General features: G+C 43.2%; 1 protein-coding gene across 3 annotated transcripts in view; it reads right to left on the bottom strand.

The window, feature by feature from the left end:
• The window catches only part of COMMD1 (copper metabolism domain containing 1), a 67,880-nt gene that overhangs the window by 9,721 nt on the left and 34,962 nt on the right, over nucleotides 1–23,197 (bottom strand). The window contains exon 3 of one of the 3 annotated variants that reach the window (XM_052677335.1): nucleotides 22,648–22,669. The exons of the other annotated variants lie outside the window; for them this stretch is intronic. Coding sequence (XP_052533295.1) covers nucleotides 22,664–22,669 — 6 coding nt within the window. The 3' untranslated portion in view covers nucleotides 22,648–22,663. Of the gene's footprint in view, nucleotides 1–22,647; nucleotides 22,670–23,197 lie in introns of those variants that run through there. 3 annotated transcript variants of the gene reach the window in all.

The raw sequence follows: 23,197 nt of genomic DNA, 5'->3' as shown, positions 1-23,197 counted from the left end.
TGCTGCTGCTTGACTGGCTTGAGATAAATAGGTGCAACAGCACACAAAATAAATTACCACACCTCCTGAGTCCACTGACACTTCCTTGGTAACGTTGGTATACACCCCTGGGAGGGTCTCCAGCCCTGATATTATGCAGAAGAGAAGACAAACAGAGAGTCAAAATCACCAGTTAAGAACTACATCTGTCTTGTAACTCTTCTTTACACACACCTCATTTCCATTAGGCAAGCTTAAAAAACGTCTACAGAGCGTTTAGGTAAAGTCTGTGGTCAGTTTTGGAGGTCCCTGGTCTAACCCCCATTTAGGAGATGGTACATAAAAGCTTTATATGGAATCACGTTTATTTTGTAACAAACACGGCTGCCAGTCCTCAGTCATCTGAAAAGTGTGAATTAGACTGAAAACTCTTGGAGTCTTACATTGTTCCTCCATTTGAAAAGAGCTTTCAAGGATCCTGTGCAATTCCAGTGCCTGTCATAAGATGAAATCTTAAAGGAAAACATAATGAATTTTATGTTTAACATTGGCATTCACCTTTCTCCATCTGAATGCCCTAGAGCATACCTGGCAGGGCTTAAGAGGTTTTAAAAGGAAAAGCAATATAGCAACATCCATAAGTTTCACCAATCTGTACAGAGAAGCGTTAGAGACAGCTCTAAAAATAAAGCCTTATTAAATTCCCTTTGTATCACTGTGGCATTTGAATCAATACACATATTTAAAAACGACAGAAATACGCTCTGTTTCTGGCAGAGCATCAGCTTCTCATCTTACTTTCCAAAGCCATTTCCCTGCAGCTCATCCCAACTGCCCCACCTGGGAGCCCTCTCACTGCCAATGCTCACAAGGGTACCAAAGAACAGAGAATTCCATTGCAGTGTATGTGAGCTCTGCTGTGTCAGCTCTCCTCTAACAACACAGCTCTCAGTGGCACCACTGCAAGGTTATGTGCTTTCCTTGGGAGGTGCCAATCCCAAGGTAGGGGATCTTCGGGGTGAATGTTCCTCCTCACCTAGGATCACTATCTTTCTGTGCTGATCTATATTCTTTTTCTATCTGTACTTGTTTTCTTGCAATCTATTTTTGATTTTTTGTTTTAAACCTGATCATGGTTTTGTCATCTCGCTTAATTGCAACTGAAGAGTATTATTCTCAGAAAAAGAGAAGCAAAACAGGACCGAGCAGTGAGAGTTACTTTCACATAAACTACATACACACAATTTAAGTAATCTGCATTTAGAAATACCCACATTATCAAAGAATACAGCCAGAAGCTCAGTAAAGGAGCTAATCTTTAAGAGGACCCTGGCATATTCTGGCTGAGAGCACAACCAGCCTACATAATTACCAGGTTGGTAGCATCCCCCAACCAGATCTTTCCTGTTCCCCGGCTCTTCAATGTTTTAGTTTATCCATATTATGTAAAGGCCTCAACTACCCATTAATGTCCTCCCTAAAAGTATCACACTGGAAATAAAAGCTGACTGGAATTGAACAGTCTCAGACAGCTCAAGTGGCCATATTTTCCAGGACACCAGACGATGCCGACTCCTGTTGGAATGAGCATTTTGGAATTAGATGTATTGAAAACCTTCTTTTCTGTCCTCTTCTGAGTCATGCATGCTGGCTCTGTAGTCTAACAGGCACCTGGCTCTGCTGAAATAGAAGAACAGATGAGGGAAGTGCAGAGCACAGCGATGAAACACTTAAAAACACAGAGCTCAAACAAAAATAATAGAATCACAGAATGTTTTGGGTTGGAGGAGACCCTAGAGCCCATCCAGCCCCAACGCCTGCTGTGGGCAGGGCTGCCCCCCACCACTCAGGCTGCCCAGGGCCCGTCCAGTCTGGCTTTGGGCACCTCCAGGGATGGGGCACCACAGCTCTGGGCAGCAGTGCCAGGGCTTCACCAACCTCTGAGTGAAGATTTTCTTCCTAAATCTAACCCAGATCTCCTCTCTTGCACATCTCCCAAACGGTTATTTAAGGCCACACAATGCCCTTGTTCCCTGAGCAGCGAGGAGCTGTGTCCCCCAGAATTCCCTTCCCAGTTGGATTCCTGTACCTGTACCTTGGAGATTGGCCTGACTTGGCTAAAACAAATACATCCACATCCAAGAAATGATGTTTTTCATGAGGAAAGTTATTTTTTTCAAGGGCCTCTTTACTCACATCCATCCCCACTGTGCCAGGCATTAATTTCCTCCAGGGTACATGACTACCTAGAGGGGAAGAGCACGAAGGCTGGCCCAGCAGATGCTGTACACGTAGCAGTGGCAGCAGCATCACAGCCCAACAAAACATGGAGCCTCTGCCACAGCACGCTGTGAGTCACACAGACCCAGAATGACACACCAATGGGCCACTAAATGGAGAGTGAACCGTCTCTAATTAGGACAGAAGGGCTCATCTGAAAGCACAAAAACGATGTTACTACAGGCTTGAAAAGAGGCTTGCAGTTCGGCATGCGTTCAGTTGAGGTTTTTGTGATTCTTCTTAAAATATATAGCACTGTAATATACTTAGGCCAGAGGCTTTTTTGTTCATTTGTTTTTGGTGCTCTCAGGACATCTATCTACACTCTTTCCAAAGGTCTGAAAATAGATTTTATGGGGACAAGAGGGACTACTCAGGAGTTCTGTTGCCACTCCAAACATGAATACTTGGCGAGACCAAAATAATGACACTTGCTTCTCTTTAATAATTTGAATGCATGAACTTACAAAGGAAAAATAAGCCAAAGTGGAAAAAGAGTGGTTTTACTTCATTTTTGATAACCACTCTGTTTTTTCCTGATTAGTTTTAGAATGCAAAGTGCTCCCTTTTAATTCAGAAGCCTCCCACGAGAAGCAGGGCAGCCCCATATTGAGTGGGACAGACCTTGCACTCACATTTATCACTGCAACAGCAGCTCCTGCTGAGCATGACACAAAGCCCACTAAGGCTAGTGGGAATCAGTGCTGCTTCGGTGACCTTTGGTTCCAATGCACTGAAATAGTGGCACCGTGTGCAGGGAAGGCGATACTGACAGAACAGAGCTGAAAAAGTGCAGAAGCTGCAGACTTGCCATTTGCTTTCCTTTTTTTCTTTTAAACACAGAGTACGTGCTTGCTAATATTTGCTGCATGATGCTCAACTCCTCTTTTCTTTCCCTGTGTGAGAGGAAAAGCAAAGGCTCACGATGAAAACTGAAGCTGCAGCTCCAGCCCCGCAGAGCTCAGTGTGGGAGGACACTTGTGCCTGCACAGAATCCCACTGAAGTCAAGCAGCCCAAGGCTCTGCCCACACAGCTCCCTTTGCTCAGCTAATATTACAACTCCGCCTTATTGATGCTGCAATTTCCACATTCGTTTCTATGAAGAGAATGCAGGCAGGGCTAAAATGTGAAACCTGCATTACAGTCAAAGCGCTGCACATTGCTGCGTCTGTCTGAAAGACTCATCAGGAGAGCTCAGGACATTGGTTCTTAACACGTTCACAAAATCAGCCCTGCCACAAGGACTATTTTGATGCCCAGCACTTCACAGCCTTCTTGACAGGCACCACGTTGAACCACCTTTTTTTAGAAAGAGAAAAGATTCAGAGGAAAGTTATCTAATTTTGGTTGACCTCTCTTTCTCAACTCAAGGGCAAGTGGTGCAGAAGCAGGAAGCATTTCCATAACTGAATTGCAGAGCAGCCATTTAACAATTAATGTGTGAACCACTCAACATTGGAAACTGAATGTAAAAATAAGCATGTGAGAATTGGAGATACTCCCACACAAAGAAAGACTACAGCTCCTCCATACCAGATATTTAATGGGCTATTTCTTTCTTTTCTCCCTGCAAGCAAGGGAAGGAGAGGGCTGTGTGTGTTATAAAAGAACATAACCAGCTCTCCAGAAGAAAATGGAGGTGATATGAATGACTCATTGAGCTTTCTGCACCTTTGATGCAGAGCAGAATTCTCTCTTCTTTTTATCCACAGCAGTAATCTTACTTTTCAGTCAGGACTTGTGGTTTGGACATCAGCACATAGCTGAGGGGCCCAAGGCACACACACTCCTCACTGGCACAAAATCCCTAACACCACAGCCTTGTTCTCCTGCATCAACAGAACTTCAGTTTGTAACCCTGGCAGATGTAAGGTCATCGTTCTTGCTTTAGGGCTGCAAGGAAAACGATGCATCCCACATCCTCCCCATTTCTGTGAGAGGTGTAATACAAAATCTAAAGTCACTCCCTCTGTAAGAAAACAGGAAGAAGAGGAGAAGTGCAATATTGAGCGCTGGTGCCTGTTTTTAGACAGCTGCACTGAAGTGGATATATAATATAATATCTGAGTGGGCCTGCGTCCTCAAACCTTCCAAACTCGCAGGTTTGTGCTGATTGCTGGTCTGTCTGCTGTACTCTTAACCAAAACATATCAACTTGCTTTTTTATTTTATTTTGTCCAGCTTTATTTCCTACCACTTCTCTCGCTTGCTATCATGGGATTCACTGTTGGAAACTGAATGGGGATTTTCAGTGACCATTCAGCACTCAAACCTTTTCTATCTCCTGTGAACTATCACAGCTCAAACCTTGGAGAGATTTACAAGATCCAAATGACTCCTTCTCAGCAGAACTGTTGCCTCCCCTCCGGAAATTGGAGAACTTATCTTGGCTAATATTAATTACAAGGCTGGGTTCAGCCCTTGTTAGCTGTTGTTTGCACGTACCACAAAACCCACACTGATTAACTTCCACCAGCCTGCCAAGCCATTTCAGGGCAGAATGCAGGACTATGTATCAGCAGTACTGCAGATGAAGAGAGAGGGGCACTGCCAGGACTGCACAGCAAAGGCAGGAATTAGCATTGTTTCACTTTTTACTATGCAGTGTTTCACTTCCAGGAGGGCTAAATTTGCTCATAAATTTAAAACAGAGTTTGAAGAATGGCTAAAAGAGCTCCAAGAAAGAACATTCATGGTAGCACATTGGGCTGTACTGTATTAATTGTGATCTACTGCAGACCTGCTAACATCCATTGGCTACTACAGAAACATACCTTAACTTCCTTGGATAAAAGGATTACCTTGAGATCAAGTACATTGGGAAGCAGCTCTACATTTGGAACTGCCTTCATCCCCACAGGCCCAATTAACAGGCTTTGAACCAAGTTGTGAACATAAAGAAAGTTTTACTACAGTGGTATTTTCTAAAATATCAGCATGGCTTATGAATAGGGTGTTCTTGCTGTAGTGAGCTGCTAAAATAATCAGGAGACAAAGACGGTATTTTTCTCTTCTCCCAGTTGATTCACCAATAAATTGTGTTCTGGATCAGGAACCAACTTTCCCGTTTAATGGTGTTGGTGCTACTTTTGTACACAACCATTTAACAAAGGGCTGTAATTAAGCACTTATAAAGTACCTTACATTGACATTACAGAAGTCAGCTCCTCACTTCAGACCGCTGCAGTATTGGTACTGGTTTTTGCTTGTTTGTTGTCATTGGGACAGCACAACTGGGGCAGGAGGCACCACAAGCACTTGCTGTATAGCCTTCCACAAAGAACCAGGCTGTGCTCCTGCCAACTCCCTGGCCTGGAGAGACAGAGGACAGGCAACAGAACCAAGCTGCTGAACTCGACCCATCTGTGACAAAACCAGAACACTACATCTGTGCCAAAACGCATCCCACAGATGCTTTGTGGAAGAGGCTCTTCTGACACGCAGTTGAATGATGTGCTATTCTGAAGAGGTTAATATTGATTTTAGCACACTGATGAATTTTGAACAATAAAACGGTTGCAGACAACTTTAGACTTGTTCTTCTGTAAGCTCACTGGGTTTATCCTGTCACACACTTTGCAGAAGATGGATGGAAGAACGGGCAAACTGTTCAACAGTTTTCTCTGAACTTCTCTTGGGCAGGTATGCTGATAGTGTTATCTCGGTACACAGAAAGTATTGCTTCAGTGGAACTGAGGAAATTCTGACTCAGCAGTTTTGAATCTAACTCAGAAAAATGACAACTCCCCAGGCAAACACAAAAGTTCACAGAGAGGTGAACTCTACAGGAGGAGGAATAGCAAAATGTCAGCAAAATGCTGCCTGACCTCCCTTATGCCAGAAAGGAGCATTTCACTGATCTGGGGCTGCTGCATCCTCAGCTTTCATAAACTTCACTGTGCCACCAGGTAATCTTCTGCAACTTGATGGCAGTACTGACCTTACAAAAGGCTTGAATGCTGGTGATGCTGAAATCAGACAAGCTGGGGAGATGCCTGCAATAGTGACAGTGACCTTGCTTCGTTTCACCCAGGTGCATCAGTCAGAAACCAATTTACTCACAAAACATTGTGTTATGCCCTGAATACATTCTCCCTTGTCATAGCTCACTGGCCTCCTCAGCTTAAGATGTCTAGTCCGTATTTCAGGGTGTCTTAAGAGCAAAAGCCAACAAAGACCGAGCAGTGTGTGTGTGACACACCTTGTCTTACATACGCCCTTGTACATTTGTTCATATGGGCATGGTGTTCTGTTCAGTTCCATGTGGCAGGGCATCAAACACTAGGGAGATGTTTCCTTGCCTTCATTTCCAAGTTTCCACCACACCAATGCTATCTGCAAGAAAAACTCCAGATCTCCTCTGTTCCAGCCACAAAACAACCTCCAAGCTTCATCCAAACCACACCAAAGCTCTCAGCCTTTAAGAGGACATATCTTAGGATATGAAGGATATCCTAAGATCAGGACATGGGTGGAGACCTTTCTGAAATAAAAATATCACCTTTAAATTGGGCCTCAGACAGCTTGACCACAACAGCCTTTATGTGATTTGCAGTCAGTATGGACAGTGGGGGAAATAACGATTGTATTTAGGATCAGGGGAAGAATGGGTTTAAATAGCATGTAAGTGCTGCAGTGTGCAGAGCACCTTCACCTCTGCTCAAATTACAGCGACAGGAAAGAAGCCCATGAAGGGAATAGAAGCTAAGGGCTGGCTACGCTTTTTCTATTTTAATCACAACACCAACACATCGATAGAATCAGGAGCTGCAGAAGGACATGCACAGAGTACACAGAAGGGAGACAAATTTCAGTAGGCCACGAGCCCCATGGCACCTGAGGAACCATAATTTGGAAGAGAAGTTAAGGATTTGTACATCATAGAATCACAAAGTGGCTTGGGTTGAAAGGGAACATTAAAGCCCATCAAGTTCCAACCTCCTGACGTGAGCAGGGCTGCCCCCTACCAGCTCAGGCTGCCCAGGATCCATCCATCCTGGCCACGGGTATCTTAGGGATGAGGCACCCACAGCTCTCTGGGCAGCAGTGCCAGGGCCTCACCGCTTTCTGAGAGAAACATCTTCCCCTAACATCTAGCCAGAAACTACCTTGTTTGAGCTTAAAATCATTTCTCTCTTTTCTATCAGTATCAGACCATGTAAAAAGTTGGGTCTCCCTCCCGATCATAAGCTTCTTTTAAATACTGCAATGAAATCTTTTCAGAGCCTTCTCTTCTTCAGGCTGAACAAGCACAGCTCCCTCAGCCTTTCTTCAGCTCTTCTTCATAGGAGAGGTGCTCCAGCCCTCTGAGCATCTTCATGGCCTCCTCTAGATCCATCCTGTAACAGCTGCACATCCTTCTCTGCTGGGAGCTTCAGATCTGGACACAATATTCCAGATGGGGCCTCACAAGGGCACAGCAGAGGAGCGTAACCCCCACCCTCACCTTGCTGTTACCCCTCTGTTGTTGCAGCCCAGGATACCATTGGCCATCTGGGCTGCAAGGACACAATGCTGGCTCATGTCTGTCTCGTCGCTCACTAGGACCCCCAAGTCCTTCCATGCAGAGCTGCTCTCAATAAGCTCTCCCAGTCCCGTGTGTTTGCTTAGAGGCACCCAGTGCCCCATGGCATGGAAGGTGGGACTGGGAGATGAGCAGACATCACTCTTTACAGCCTGCACCACTAGCAGAAGGAGACCCAGCAGCAAATCTTGGGCAATACTGGGACTGCATGTGAAGTTCAGGCAGCACAAGGCCCTACAGAAATTCCTTTCAAGAGAAAGAAATGAAGTACTGGTGAGAACTAATCTGTCTGGTTGCTGTTTGAGGGAAGCAATGAATGATTTTCCTTGCTGGAAGCCTCTCCTACATGTTAACTAACCAGGGTAAATTACAGTCTTCCCTCCTCCAATGGCTCTCCAGAGCTGCTTCTGAGGAATGCATGTGATAAAATCTCCAAAATCCTTCCAAAAGAGTCAGTGATCCTGTAAGGGACTAAATGTAGTGTGACCACTGCAGAAGAATCTGAAAACCATAGAACTGTATATGCTTATCACCTTGTGCAGAAGAGGCTATGGGGTCACTGTCCATCAGTTTTTCATGGGACAGAATTAAAAAAAGCTCATTTTCCATGTGGACCAGTCCTCCACTGCAATTCCTTTTTACTTGTTTCTGGATGCCCGGGACTGTGTTTCTCAAAATGGTTATTAATAGGAAACATTAAGTAAATACAACATCTCCACTTATTCCTACAGTAAGCGATATATTCTTTGTGAGCAAAATGATGCAGACTTTTAAAAACTGTGGGGAAGGGTATCTTTAACTGTTGCTACATTTATGGTGAGCCATTAATGATCTGGATGCCTCAGGACTGCACTGAAGTTATCATCACTTATTATTCAAGTAAACAGTCAGTCAAAGTTAAAAATGAAGCCCCAGAGCTTCCAGGAACTGGATACTATTCTTTGAATCATTCATGAACAAGATAAGGACAATAAAGGCCATCTAGACCATTGCTCACCTTTTGTAATGGGTATAATAACTCGAGACATTTTCATCAGTACAAGACAATAAAAATGTAGATCCCCTTCAGAAGCTGTTGACACACAGGATGAAGGGAAGGAAACCTAAAAACAATTCTTATTTACTGGCCTGATTAAAGTTAAGTTAAATCTCAAGCTACATACTTTTTTTAAAAAAACAAGAAGAGACTCCAGTAGCTAAAAATAATAGCTGAAGAGGAATATTACTTGGAAAAACAAAGTTGTAATTAGAAAAGTTCTAGTGTTTAAAACCAGGGTAAGAGTTTTCCCAGACAAAACATTTAGAGGATAGTGTATTGCCAACAAACAGAACTGAGGTCATTTCTTGTCATTAAAAAACAAAACATGATACTTTTCTCCATCTATAACCCTTTTACCTGACTATAACAAAGAGCCAGCATTTATGGTCTGGTCTCCACAGCCTCACCCACTACATTTTACAGTTCACCCTACTTCAGGAGCAAAAGGACGCTGGTACCTGGGTCTTGAATGCCAGAAACCCTGTCTGAAGTCCTTCTGTCTCAGAACAGCTGTATCCACAGCGACACGTGATGCACTCCACTCAATGTGATTTATTGCTATTAGGTAAAATGGCCAGAAAAGCAGCTTTAACATGTATATTTGGAGCTTCATTTCCATCACTGCCCTCTCATTCCCTCACTGATCACAGAGACACTCTGTTATACAGACCTTACCGCAAACACCTACCCGTTATGCATCTCCTTTTCACAGGAGAGTCTGCCCCCCAAACAATTATTTTAATATGGTAGATTTGATTTATATTTGAAACACCAACCTCAGTAACTTCTTTACATTGAGGCAATGACTGCACAATTGCTGACATTTTCTAACAGCAAGCAACAGCTCTAATGCCAGTGTTAAAAGCCCAGAAACCTTATAAATACATAATGAAGCATCAGAAGAGCTGCTCACTGCTCTTTCTGTTGACTTAAACATCACACTTTGCTTTGCAATCTAGAATTGAGTTTAACTAAGTAGCTGGTTGAGGATTAAATCCAACACTTCAGATCACAAAAACAGCTCAGAAAGGGGAAAAATGAAAGAAAAGAGCAAGTACTGCCTTGGGCACTTGCTTAGCCACCCTGTCTTGCTTTGTTCATTTCCATGCTCCAGGTGTTCCTGACACCAATAAGCGACTGAGCTGCTTGGTCAAACCTATGGATTTGTGCTTCTCTCCTATTCCTCCTCATTCTTACCCCAACCCAGAGCTGTATTCTGTAGGTTCTCCTCCACCTCACTTCTCAGGCTGCATGCAAGAAATTCAGCTTCCCGTTTACCACTCTAGTCTCTACTTCACGTCATCAATACCACAAGCTTCCTTCCCATAGACGTTCTCATTAATACATCATCTCCCCACCTGCCCAGAACTGCAAGTAATAAACATCACCTGCCATTCTGCTTATACTACTCCTTCCTTAGGAAAGCCTTGGGTACGTGTTTTGCACTGACTCAGATTTGAGATTTCTTCCCTTTTCCTCCCCAGAACGTCTCCCACCCATCTCTCAGCCATGCAGAGCTCTCTGAAATACTTAGGAAACCAGGAAAACATCTATACTTTTTACATTGTAATGTAGCACTTACTCCTACCACAACAGCTGTGGGATTACAGCAATGACAGCAGAAAGAAAAGCCAAACAGAAAAGAATGGCACTTACAATGGAAAAGAAAAAAAAGTTCTTTCTTCCTCTTAATCTTCCCTTGTTTCTTTCCATTAGCAGTTAGATGGCTAGAGAAGAGAAATGTAATCAGCATGTCTAATGGAGTGGGTTTTATCCTGGAATCCCTAAGGCAATTGCAAGAGATGAGAGAAAACTAAGAAAACCAACCTCACACTTTTGCTTTGGAGCAACTTGCGTGTGAAACCTCCAAAGGGTTCAGCTGCTGCTTGGAAGATTCCTCCCGATTAACCCAACAAACTCAAGGCAAGTATGTGCAGCTCTTAAGAAAAACACAGACAAGAAGCACATACACTGCACCCCAGTAACTGGAAGAGTAGGGCATAGGCATATTTTAATTGTAAATCAAGGATAAACTTTATCCCCAGAATTTGACATTCTGCAGTATTCATATGTACTGCAGAAGACAATAAACACCCCAATCTTGATAAGGTGAATACAGCAATCATTTGGGAACTAAAACAACAAGGAAATTCCCATTAAGCTTTGGATTTAATGCCTGAGCCAGTTCAGTTATTAGAAACAGATGTCAGTCCAAAGGGCAAACCTTTAGAGTTTCAAAATCAGAAATTCAGTAATCCACTAACAGTCAGTCATCTTCCATTCTATTCTAATGCCCTTACTGTTCTGGTCATGGATTATCCAGCTCCTGCTTTAAAAAATTTACGTACAGCATCACACTCTGTTACATAATGCTGTAATGCATTTGGTGTGAGAACAGTTTGGCTAAGATTGCAAACCTGTTACATAAGCTTCAGAGGAAACTGGAATGTAAATGGATTTCACCACGATCAATCTGCTCCGAACTATAATCTAGCTTCCAAAAATGTTACTGTAGTTCCCACTCTGTAAAAGAAAGAACATTAAATGTTTGAGATGAGCTGATGAGAAGGTAGAGATGCTATCTGCAATTGGCAATGAATGAATGTTAGCATAAAAGTTTTTGCAATACTCGCGTTTTTCCTTCAGAGTGAGTTTCATATTAATTTTATATGTATTCATCATCCATTAATGATGGCAGCTATCAAATCAGATTGATTTCCATTAAGAACAAAGCCACAAGTTCCTTTAGGAACTTCAGGAAGAAGGAGGAACTGCACAAATCAATGGCCTTCACCAGATGACAAAGACTGAACTCGTTCCTAAGTCACAGTTTAGCAAGGGGCAACACAAGCTGACAAACAGCAGCTAATGGACAACTTCAGGCATGGATTAATTATCATAGCTGCAAAACAGGCTCTGCATCTGAAAACTTGGAGGAAGGTGAAGAGATGTGAAAGACCCAAGATTAAGGTCAAGGAATCTTTCTGATCCTCAAACGTACAGATGAAAAATTGCATCCAAGAACTGCCTCCAAAAGCCTGGAAGAATGTTAAGTCCCTTTCACTTACATTTGACTTTTGTTTTTCTTAACCATGTATACCTCCTGGTGGGGGCATCAAACTTCATGAAGAAGGCTTCTGACCTTATAAAGAGTTTTCTCCTGTTTTATAGGGGTTTTTTTTACAGTGCGTGCTTTTGAAATTAGACCTCTAATCCAAGTGCACTTTCCAAATTCATTAGAAGCAGAAAAAAAAAAGAAGAAAAATAAACTAAATGCAAATCTGAATTACAAACTTGTACTATTACTTCCAGCAATCTTGATTAATTTGAGACTTGCCTATTCTCTATAGAGCAAGTGCCAGTGTAACACCTAAGCTGATGTGTAGAGCCTTGCTCCAGTGCATTTCACTCCTATTTGAAGGCTTCATGAACAAGAAGTTCTGAAGCTCTAAAGGCCTGTTTTTCTTATTACACTGAATTAGCAACCGGTACTTTTTTTCTCAAGAAAAAAAAGCCAAACAAACCCAAAAACACTGCAAGAGTACATTCATTACTTGTAGATCTTGGACAGTTTAGCAGGTTAACGACTAACAGAGTGAGGCACTCCATGCCATAATCAATGCAGCACCCAATACACTAGCTTTCAAGAAGCTGCCAGTGAGCTCACCATGAACCATGAAGTCTGGCAATCTCAGCAAAATGGGTTAAGGAGTGTGTAAGGGAAGAGAAAACCACAGGTTCATTTGAGGACAGCCTTTGGGCTGCAGCCTACTGGGGCTTCTATTGGGGTTTGGCCCTCCCCTTGGCTGCAGCCCTCTTGACTTCCTCCTCCTGTGCGTATGAAATGAGCTTAGTATGATCTGAGAGCTGCAGCCTTTGTACAGCTCTATATATTTATGCCTATCTAGATATTTGTTTGTAAAAATTTAAGAAGCAGAGGACTGTGGAATTCGCTAATAAGAGGTTTATGATATTAATCAGGGCTGATTTTGCATCTGGATTGCGTTTATTCATTGACGTTTTTAAACAGATGACCCACTGCATTATTAACAAATTCTATAATCCAATATTCTGTAACATAAAAAACAAAGTTATTTTGGGCAGTAAATGGGCAAAGTTATTTTGGGCAGTAAACATGAAAAAGGGCAGGACACATCTCCCCAACCCTTTCAATACTGCTTCCTTGGTGCAGAACACATTTCCCTTGGCAGCTTCCCTAAATACCGACATCCTGCGTCTCATCACAGCTACAATCCACAAGAACACCAGTAGAGCATTTAAACACAAATTGCAAGGAACAAAACAAGGCCCTTCACATTTGCTGGTAAAACAATCCATACTGCTGTCTGAGCAATCTTCAGAACACCTCTGTTAACTTGTGCCTCTAAAAATAGCTCGCTCTTAAGAGAGCTTTGACCAAAACAAATTATCCAGTTTAATAAGCATCACTCTCTCGTTATTCTCAAAACTGCCTGCTTGCCAAACAAAAATAGCAGCTTTATATTTGTGAAAACTATCAGACCTAAGGGCTCCCAGCAGAGGTGCAGCTAGGAGCACTGCAAGAGCCAGAGCTAAGAAGCTTCCAAAGGGAATGCCAGCAATGGTCAGTCAGCCCACCAAGCACCCTGAAGGGCTGGAGGACACACAGCAGCCAGCAGAACTGAGCAGTCCTAAACCAAGTTCAGCCTCAGCTCCTGTTCATGGGTTATCAGGTGTTCACATTGAAGGCCTTCACAGCAGTGAGGTGGTGGAGTCATTGCCTCTGGAGGTTTCCAAGAACCATGGAGATGTAGTCAGTGGGCATGGTGAGGGTGGGTTGGTTGCTGAACTCGATAGTCTTAGTGGTCTTTCCAATCATAATGATTCTGTGATTACAGGTATCATTTGAGAAGTCAGCATCATGAATAAACTCCAGAACAAAGCCCAGATTGTAAATATGTAAGTAATAGAGGCTGTGAAGAACATAGAGAAGAAACACATGAGAAGACAGTACCTTTCCAGAAGGCTTCTCATGGAAACATCCACACTTGAACAACCTGAATTTATCCTGAGTATTGTTCAGTGTTCACATAAATTTCCATGTTTCAAAGACTCCCTCCGCTACCACCAGGATATTTCCTGGCAATAAAATCTGATGCTCTATTAACACCAAACATGCCATGGGAACCTTTGTTAAAAGTGTGTTATTCCTGCAGGGCCAGTGTCACGGTGGGATTTGAGCATCTCACCCAGAATAGATATCCCAACCCTCAAAATCCTGGAAATCAACCTCAATTTGCAGATTGCCAGCCTACTGTGTCCATCTGCTGCACTATTTTAAAACAGCTCATTTGTTGACAAAACTTCACCTCCAAGTTCTAAGGCTTGCTTATTTTGGCCCCAGAGCTACTGCTTTTATTGGACGACACCACTGAGAAATACACTTTGTGTACACAATGAGTTTCCACCTACTACACAGTCAGAAATAGAAATTGTTAACAGAAGATTCTTAACATGAATTTATTGCAGTGTTTCTAATTCATCTCTGCAAGCGAGGGACGAGTCATTCAACCTCTCCAGAAAAAGCCTGAAAACTGGGAGAACAGCCAATACCTGAAGGCAGAGAATTACAGAGAAAGAAGAAACACTTGCAATTAAAATGATGTAAAATGAAGTGTAAGTGGCTATTTGCATATGGTTTAAGAACTCACGGGAGCAGTGGGAAGGCAGCTGGATAAACACTGAGCACACCAGTGTCTCTCTCCTTAAAGACAGAGGATACTCACAAACAATTTTAAGTATCACTTGAAGGGATAAAAAAATATTGTTGCTGCAAAGCTTAGTAACAAAATCAGCACAAACCACTGGAATATTTTTCTACCTTTGTAATGAATTTCAAATTTCCTGAGTAACTGCAATCATTAAAGTCTTCTGCATTCTGTAGGTTTCTCTCTATAGTAATAAAGCGAATTCTTAGAAATAGTTACTTTCATTCCAAGCATATAGAAAAATGTGTGAATGCCAAAGTCATAATTTTCTCTTTAAAAGGTTGATGATTTCATAAAATACAGCTTTTGCTGGATCCAAACTATACATAGGCTACTTAGCTGCAAGTGCTCTCTGTTCACAGAAGCAACCTGCAATTGCAGTATTGGTTTGTGTTGCACCCTGTCAAGCTCACACAGAGCCATGCAGGTACCAAGGCCCAGCAGCAGTGAGCACACTCAATGTATGTGCTGGAGGATACAACCAAGCCAGCAACTCCATCAAAGCTCTGCTGAAGCCAGTGGTCAGAGTGATTTAGCACCTTGAATCTCTTTGGCTATAAGAAGAGATAAGATTAATGCTCTTTTCAAGCTGTTCATCGAAGACAAATAAAAATGAAGCTCAACTGACTGATAGCGTGCTTCTAAAAGAATAATGCAAATGAGGAAGAATTTCTGAGACATCCAGAATTGTAGCTGGGATGCCACAAGAAACCAAATACACTGGAAAGCACTGGAAGGTTCCCCAAATGTGTTTCAACCCGCTCCTAAGCAAAGCCCATCACCCTGTGACACGTATCCCATCAGACTGGGCATCAGGGATGCTTGCTGCCCACAGGGTCTGCCTGGGGAGTGCAGCCCCCACACACAGGACTGAAACCAGTGTGATGCTGAGAGCCCAGGGCTGTGCTGTCACTGGGCAAGCTGTCCAGGACTTGGAAGAAACGTCAAAAGCTAAAAATAATTTGTAATCTTTATTTTTAACACTGCCACTAACTTCTGTGACACAAATTTTCCCAAACAGTTGTCAGATGCATTTTTTTGAAGGAGATATGTCCAAAATTTCACTTTCTCAACACAAGAATGAAAACCTAAACATACACAAATGACTGGATGGGGTATGAGAAAGTCTATCTGACCTCCAGTTGCTCTTCTGTTGTTTATAATACACAGGAGCAACCACCCCAGGACAGAAAGAAAACACAACTTTAAAACATGCGGCATCTTTGAACATTAAGCTGCAGTGCAAGAACATACATGAGAGATGTCAACCCAGCAGAACCAGAAGAAAGAACACCACTGAAGGACAGAGACAGCAGTCTTCTTGAAGATTTCTAAGTGAAGAGACCAGAGGTTGCAGCATCCACAACTTCTCAGGGTAATAGCAGGAGGGGTATGCAGCTGCAATGGGACAACACTACACATCCAGTGCTGTTGCTACAGTTCACCTCCTGGGGCTCCATCTCCCACTTGCTGAAGACAAAACTCACGAGATTTCTCACAGTGGTGCTCTGGGTCTCCTCATTTCTGACCCAACTTCTGCCCAAGGAGGCTGTGGATGCCCCATCCCTGAAGGCATTCAAGGCCAGGCTGGATGTGGCTCTGGGCAGCCTGGTCTGGTGGTTGGCAACCCTGAACATAGCAGGGAATTGAAACTAGGTGATCATTGTGGTCCTTTTCAGCCCATTTTAGAGCACTGCTGTGCCTAGGTGAAGTTTTAGTAAAACCTGGAAGGTTTAGGGATATTATTTAGTGCTGGTGTGAACTCCAATGAATGAGAAGGTAACTTCCACCTTTGTATAACCAGGAGCTGTGCAAATCTCACTGCATCTCTGTGCAACCCTGGACTAAGGAAGACTCCCCAACACTGCCTGCAACCACTAACTCCACTAACAGCACTAGTTATCCAAGAGCAAAGGAAGAACTGGTAAAACCACAAATAAACCCAGCTCCAAAACATTTTCCAAGAAGCAATCTGTAAACCAACCACATACATCAGTACTGTCTGTGACAGCTGAGTTGGCAAGACGATGCTGGGAATTGCCCCTATCAGACACCACTCTCTAACCCTGAAGGCACACACTGAGCACCAAGTGTGCCCAGCTGCTGCCCGGCTGGCAAGGCTGTGCTGCTTGCCAGGGCTGAGCCTTTCCTGCTCCGTGCTAGACAAAAATGCTTTTCTTGGGTGATGCGACTTTATAATCAAGCACTGGAACAAGGACTTCAGTTCAGAGCCAAGAACACAATAGAAGGCCCTTTCCTTTCCATGTGAGCAAGACGAATTCTTGATTTATGCAGGTCACCGTAAGGCAAGCTAGGTTTCAGAGATTAGGCCTATGTTTTTGGTGTAGCAAAGCCAAAAGGCAGCAAATTTAAATACCACAAAGAAAATAGGCACTGTTCCAGCTCTCCACCAGATCCTCTTCACTGCTGCTCTTCCTTCATGAGGCACCTCAAGATGGAACAGCAGGAGAGTGGCCAAGCTCTGCAGGAAAACGTCTCTTCCCTTGCTATAAAGAAAGCAGAGGAGAGGTGGGTGTCTGACCCACAGCCACATACGTGGCCAGGACTGGGGAAAGCACTTATTCCTCCTCCCAGGCTCTATGCACATGTGCACACCCATGTATTCACAGTGAATACATACACAGAATCACCTTGTAGAACGCTTTGCCCTGAGCATTAAGCTAATGTTCTTCAACTGCACGAGAAACAACAAATTACAGCACGTGTGACAGTAGGCAGAACATGAAATGACAGAAATAGCACTGCCTCCTTTATTGTTTTCCTTCAGCTTTTATTTAAAGCATTTTATTTAAAACTTTGGAGATAAGCAGAGACTTTCTTTTTTCCAGGTCAAATACAATGAACTTGTCCTGAAAGAATGTAACCTTACTTGCCAGTTGTCCTTCAGACACACTACAGAAAGCAAAGCTTTGGGCGTGCTGGGAAGAGCAGAGACAAAAAGCAAAGCTTTAAGCCATAGCCAGCATCAATCCCACCAGCAGGCTGTAATTCCCTGCTGTCCCAGTGCCAAATGCCAAGAATTTGCTTTGCTCACCACACAGGGCCGTGCTGCTCAGCAATCCCCCATTACCTCACCGCCTTTTTCCGGTAGGTTTGGGGGTTTTTTTTGGCAATGCAAATACATGCATAGCATGACAACGCAGGTCAAGTTACTGTAACAAGCATTCGCTGTTAAAATCTTGATGCTGTATTCAATATAAATTATTCCATGCTTTAAGACAAAGATAAGTACTCAAGGTAAACAGAGACATAACACTTCATGCAGAAGAAATAAAGAGATACAAAAAAAATTAAAGAGCCTTAATTGTTTTCGCAGAAGTGTTCACATCCTTGGTTGCAAGTTTAGAAAACTACTTGGAGACGTACAGCAATATTTTGTTGGCAAGTAGGGGTTGGCTTTTGTGTGAAGATTTTGTTTCTTTTATAACATTAGAGGGACAAATTCTTCAGCCAGCTCTTTTCTTTTCCCCTTCGATAAACAGAAGAGTATTTTTCCATTATTTGTATTACTATAAATGTGCAACCTTTATCACAAAATTGCACTCATTGTGAATTTCCATCTTGTTCTAAAACCTTTCCGAGCAGTCAAATGTAAAAGGCACACTGATGGAAAGAGACGAGGCTCCTCCAGCAGCAGGGGCAACAATGGGCAAACACCCTGCCTTTATTTAAGGATGATGTTACAGGCACAGCTCCTGCAGCATCAGTGAGAGAACACAAAGAAACACCTCACTAAAAGCTCCTTTCAAAGCACAGCCTTTTTTTCAAGCCTCTTGCTACTGCTAGCAAACAGATGACATACACAGCGTAACCCTCTGAGAAGCAGTGCAGAAATGCTGCCATAGGAAACATGAGTACTGGTGTGCCTGGGGGGAGATGGGACAGGAGGGGATAACCAGCAGCCATCTCCAAGGACATACAGGTGCGTGTTAGCAGCGCCAAGGAAATGCTCTCTGTGCCATGCACCAAGCTCAAAACATGGAGAAAAATGAACAAATCCCATCCTTCAGCTGAGGGAAACAAATAAAAATCCAAGCATCTCCATTTGATTCACTGCAAGTCACATTTTCAGACAATAGTTCAAGTCTTTGGCAGCAGGAAAAAGACATGCGGTGTGGTGAGACGAGCCTGGGGAAGATCAAGCATCACACAGAGAAGTGAGAATGAAAGTCCTCTTGAAAGCAAACACATCAGTGCAACGTTTTCAAAATTTCTATTACAGAAACAGCTCTTTGCTCAACTGATATTGCCAGAATGCAGCTACACCCTTCATGAAACACAAGCCAGCAGCACCATGGACTTGACATTTATCAGCTGGAGCACTGCGAGGCAGAGCGAAGACAGGCTTACAGAGCTTTAATTGAAACCTGGCCCAGGCAAGTGCTGCATGTTCTGGCACAGGAGGGGTGGATGGGAATGGCTGCAAACACCTCCGTATCACTCCACGTGAGACTATCCTGCCATGAAGCTGGCACCCATTCCACCACTTGATATCTGGCATGCCCCGTTCCTCGTGTTGCATTTAGCACCGTTGTGTCACTGAATGCAATGCAGAGGCCTTCCTCCCATGGCCCTGGTGTGACATCAGTCCTGGAACAAGCTCGTGGCCCCACACACTGCCACTGAGGAACACTAAAGGCACAGCACTCCATGTCTTTCATGTCTTGCTATGTTCAATCAGTTCCATGTATTTGCAGCAGCTGATTTTTTTTTTTTTAGATCACTCTTAAGTTGGAAGTCTAATTATTGCCAATATGACTTAGCTTCCCTCTTTCAAGCTCCTCATAAAGCCACGATGAAAGAGAGTCTTTTCTGTTGAAATTCAATAGAATTACCTTCCTCAAACCCATGGTGACATGCCTGTGGCTTTCTTTTTGAAGGAGCGGGGAAAAAAAATAAAATATTTTAAATCTTAAATCCTGAGATTAGAAACAAGCAACTTTGCTCCAAATCAAAAGACCCTTTTTTCTTCACATACTGAAAACCAGTCCTCGCCAGGCCAACATGACAAGCTATGTAAACACAGAAGAATCTGATTTTCTGCATTTCAATGCTTATGTCCTTTGCATCATCCCAGGAGAAGGCTATCCCACTCAACTGAATTTTATTTGGTGGTTTCTCCCCTTTCTCCCCAACCAGACTTCCTAGTCTGTTGTCAGTTTATAGTGCTTCTTGCCTCTCAGCCCTTATATGACCCATGATACAGAAGCAAAATAATTACGGTGTTACAGTATGCTCATACAATTAATGTTCTCATTAAGTTGTTAGTTGAGTTTACCAAACTTAACAGCCTCCAAATAAATTTTTAGCTTATTGTGATTGCTGAAATCAACGTGTGTGTTTCAGATCAGGAGGAAGTCATGACAGGACTGCTGGTTCCATGAGGGCCACCCACCCCATCTGGTTGCTGACCCAGGGCCATCAGAGCCAGCAAACAGCAAACTTCCAGCAGAGCTCCCTGAGCCACACAAGGCAGCCAGACAGAGGCCTTTTCCCCTTTCCAAAAAATTCTCCACAAACACAAGCAAGCCTCCCCCAGCTCCGGCTCCAGAGCCTCCAGGAATCACTGAGGACTTTTTTGCTCAGTATCCAGCAGAAAGTTCTCTTTATGAAGCAATGGCTTTCTGGGAAAGATGCAGAGAGGGGAAAGAGGACTGAACCCTCATTCAGCTGTGGTGCTGCTATTAGGAAGCCCCTGCTGCCCACAGCAAAGTTTAAACCCAATTCTGAAGCAGTTTTGCTGCTATTGTCATGGCCTTAAGGTCCAAACACAACAGATTTTGCTGTTTTTTTAGGAAATACTGTTTTGGTTTTCAGAACAAGACCATCAGAAATTGCTTCCTGAACAACTAAGAAAATAGTGAAGTTGGGACAATACTGTGCCATTTACTATCTTTACTTTCAAAGTAGAAGTAGGAAAGAGTTCCTTACCAGTGTGCTGTTGAAACAAATTCCTAAAAGAAGGGCCCCACTGGTATCTCAGTGAGAATGCTTTTACACAGGCAGATTCCTACACGTGTTCACAAGTTGTTCTCCTTTAAGCTAAAGCAGTAAAAATATGACAAAAAGATGTTGACAAGCAGTAAGCAAACCATTAAAGATGGATTTCTTAAGAGGTAAGTAGCATGACATTGCAGTTGGAATTATACATGTTTGTTGTTTAATCATCAAAGCAATGTAGCAGAAAGTATTTGACAAGCACATGCAGGTGATGTGGCAGTGTTTAAGATCACCATGGTACCTGACTGCAGTGCTGCCGCAGTGACAGCAACCCAGGAATCTGTAGGAGTTTCAGACAAGACAAGCTCTGAGGCTTGCTTTTGGATTCTGATTCTTTGCCTGGAAGAAAACAAGTGCTCAAAGGAAAACATTCCTTCCTGCAAGAGAAGAGATCCTGCAAGCTGGCGAAGAAATATCGCTATTTCCTTTAGCACCCCAAAAACCTCATGAAGACTGCTGGCTTCAAAGTCCACAGGGACAAAACAGTTCCAGGGTGATGGAAGTCATAAGCAATTTGTACTTCCCACCTTTTAAATACAACATTTCCTAGGTTTAAGCAACCTGCAACAAGAAAAAATATGAAATATGCTAGAAGAGAAATAGAACCTTTGGCAGATTGGGTTGGAACCAGATGACCATTACAGTCCCTTCCAACCCAAGCCATTCTATGATTCACAAATACACCCCACAACTGTATCTGCATATTGAGGCTGGCTGCTCACAATCAAGGCACATGGGACTGATCTCTCCCACATCTAAAAAGAAGTAACGGATTTCCATTTCCCTGCACACCTATGAGGAAGGAGACAAACAAAAAGAGAAGTGTCAGGTAGGAGCTGCCACAGCAATCACCTGTGCAAGATGCACTTTCCATAATGAGCCAGCAAAAGGTTAAGAGCCACACTGCCTTCTCCATGCTCAGCATAGAAATAGCCACCCCTATCCTGGTCCTATGCTGGACCCACGCACCACATGAAGCTAGTAATTGCACACGTGACATTTTTGATATGAAACAACAATAAATCAACAGGAACGCAGCTAATCACATGAGTAAAATAAATCTCTGCCTTTCTTTCGAATGGCTTGGATTTCCATTGAAATTACTTGATTTCTAGTCCTGCAGGAAGCTCCCTGGCTATCTCTGGAGCCTTCTCCACCCTGGAAATCTCCCTGGGTGCCAGCAGCTGCTGACTGGCTCCTAGCACACCTACATGCAGCAAGTTGCTGCCTGTGCACCAAGCTGGCAGGGGCACAGCCTCCAAAAGGGACCAGCTACTGACTGCTTAAATGCAGGCTTTCAAAAATATGAAAGTCTGAATGCCAACAGGCGTGTCTGTTTGTGAGCAGCTGAGTTACAGGAGTAGCCAGTGCACTGCAAGGGTGTGAAGGATTCAGAGGTGAGAAAGTAGATGAGGCAAAATGAAGAGCAGGAAAAGCCAGGACGCCCTGCTACTGCCAAATCCTCATGCAAATAAGTGCCTGCATATGAAACAAAGTGTACACAGACTTTATCAGCTTTGCAAAGTATAACATTTTCCTCCCATGAGCACACATATCTAACTACGCAGCGCATCGCCCCCTGTGCACGACATTTTAATGATGTCAGATACCATAATGGTAGAAAACACACATTTTCTGTTGGGGTTTTTACACTATCACTTCAATATTCAAACACACGTCCTCCCTGGAAACACGTGACAAGTCTTGCTTATCCAGAAGGATAAACTGCACACACAGAGCACTTTGCTTTGATCCAAAAAGACCAAATATCTTCCTCAGCAGCTGACTTAAATGCTTTCCACCTGGCCTGTCTCTAATTAGCACCTGCTAAGTCTATACAGCAAGCCTGAGAAATAAAGATGCATTTGAACAGGGGAGAACGAAACGAGAGACAAAATGTGTCTTCACAATATTAAGCAAAACAGATTTGAACATACTAGGTTTCAGCACAAGAAGTGATGTTCCATCCGTTCTGCTGACCCAACCTTCATCTCTCTCAAAAATACCATCAAGTGTCAACAGGATGCTGGGCAGGCGCTTGGCATTAACAATGCTTGTACTGTGAATTATGTTTACCACTGGGGAAAGGGGAAAAAAATAAATCTATTTCAGCATGCAACATACAGAGCTAGTCTTCTCTAAATAAATGGACCCATTTGTTCATACATGTTGATCTTCAATCCTCAGAACTTATCTTCAAATAAGTCCTCTTTGTTAGAGAGCAGAGGGCAAAAGAGGAAGACCTTTGTACAGACTGCTAACAGATGACAGATGAAGTCCAGAGGGAAGTAAAATAAGATTAAAAAAAGATTATGACCCTCCAGTTAGCTAATGTTAAATGAAACACACAAAGGCACATCCAAGGCACACACCAGTAGTTCTCTCAGTCTGGTTAATCTATCCAGCCCTTTGATGGCACCCTGCTTAAGCTGAGATTGCCACATGATCCACTAGTCCAAAGGGGATAAACATCAGAAAGAAAGAACTGCCTCCTCACAGGCTTTACAGCCACATGGATCCCTAGTATGCAAAATCATTTGTATAGTCTGATGTCTCATTTTAGTTGAGTGTTTTGCATCCTTCATGGCAAATGCAGTGCTTACAAT

Source organism: Tympanuchus pallidicinctus, unplaced genomic scaffold (assembly GCF_026119805.1).
Source record: "Tympanuchus pallidicinctus isolate F22 unplaced genomic scaffold, pur_lepc_1.0 scaffold1, whole genome shotgun sequence".
Taxonomy (NCBI): Eukaryota; Metazoa; Chordata; class Aves; order Galliformes; family Phasianidae; genus Tympanuchus; species Tympanuchus pallidicinctus.
The sequence above is the reverse complement of the archived record's forward strand: the minus strand, read 5'-3'. Positions and strand labels throughout refer to the sequence as shown.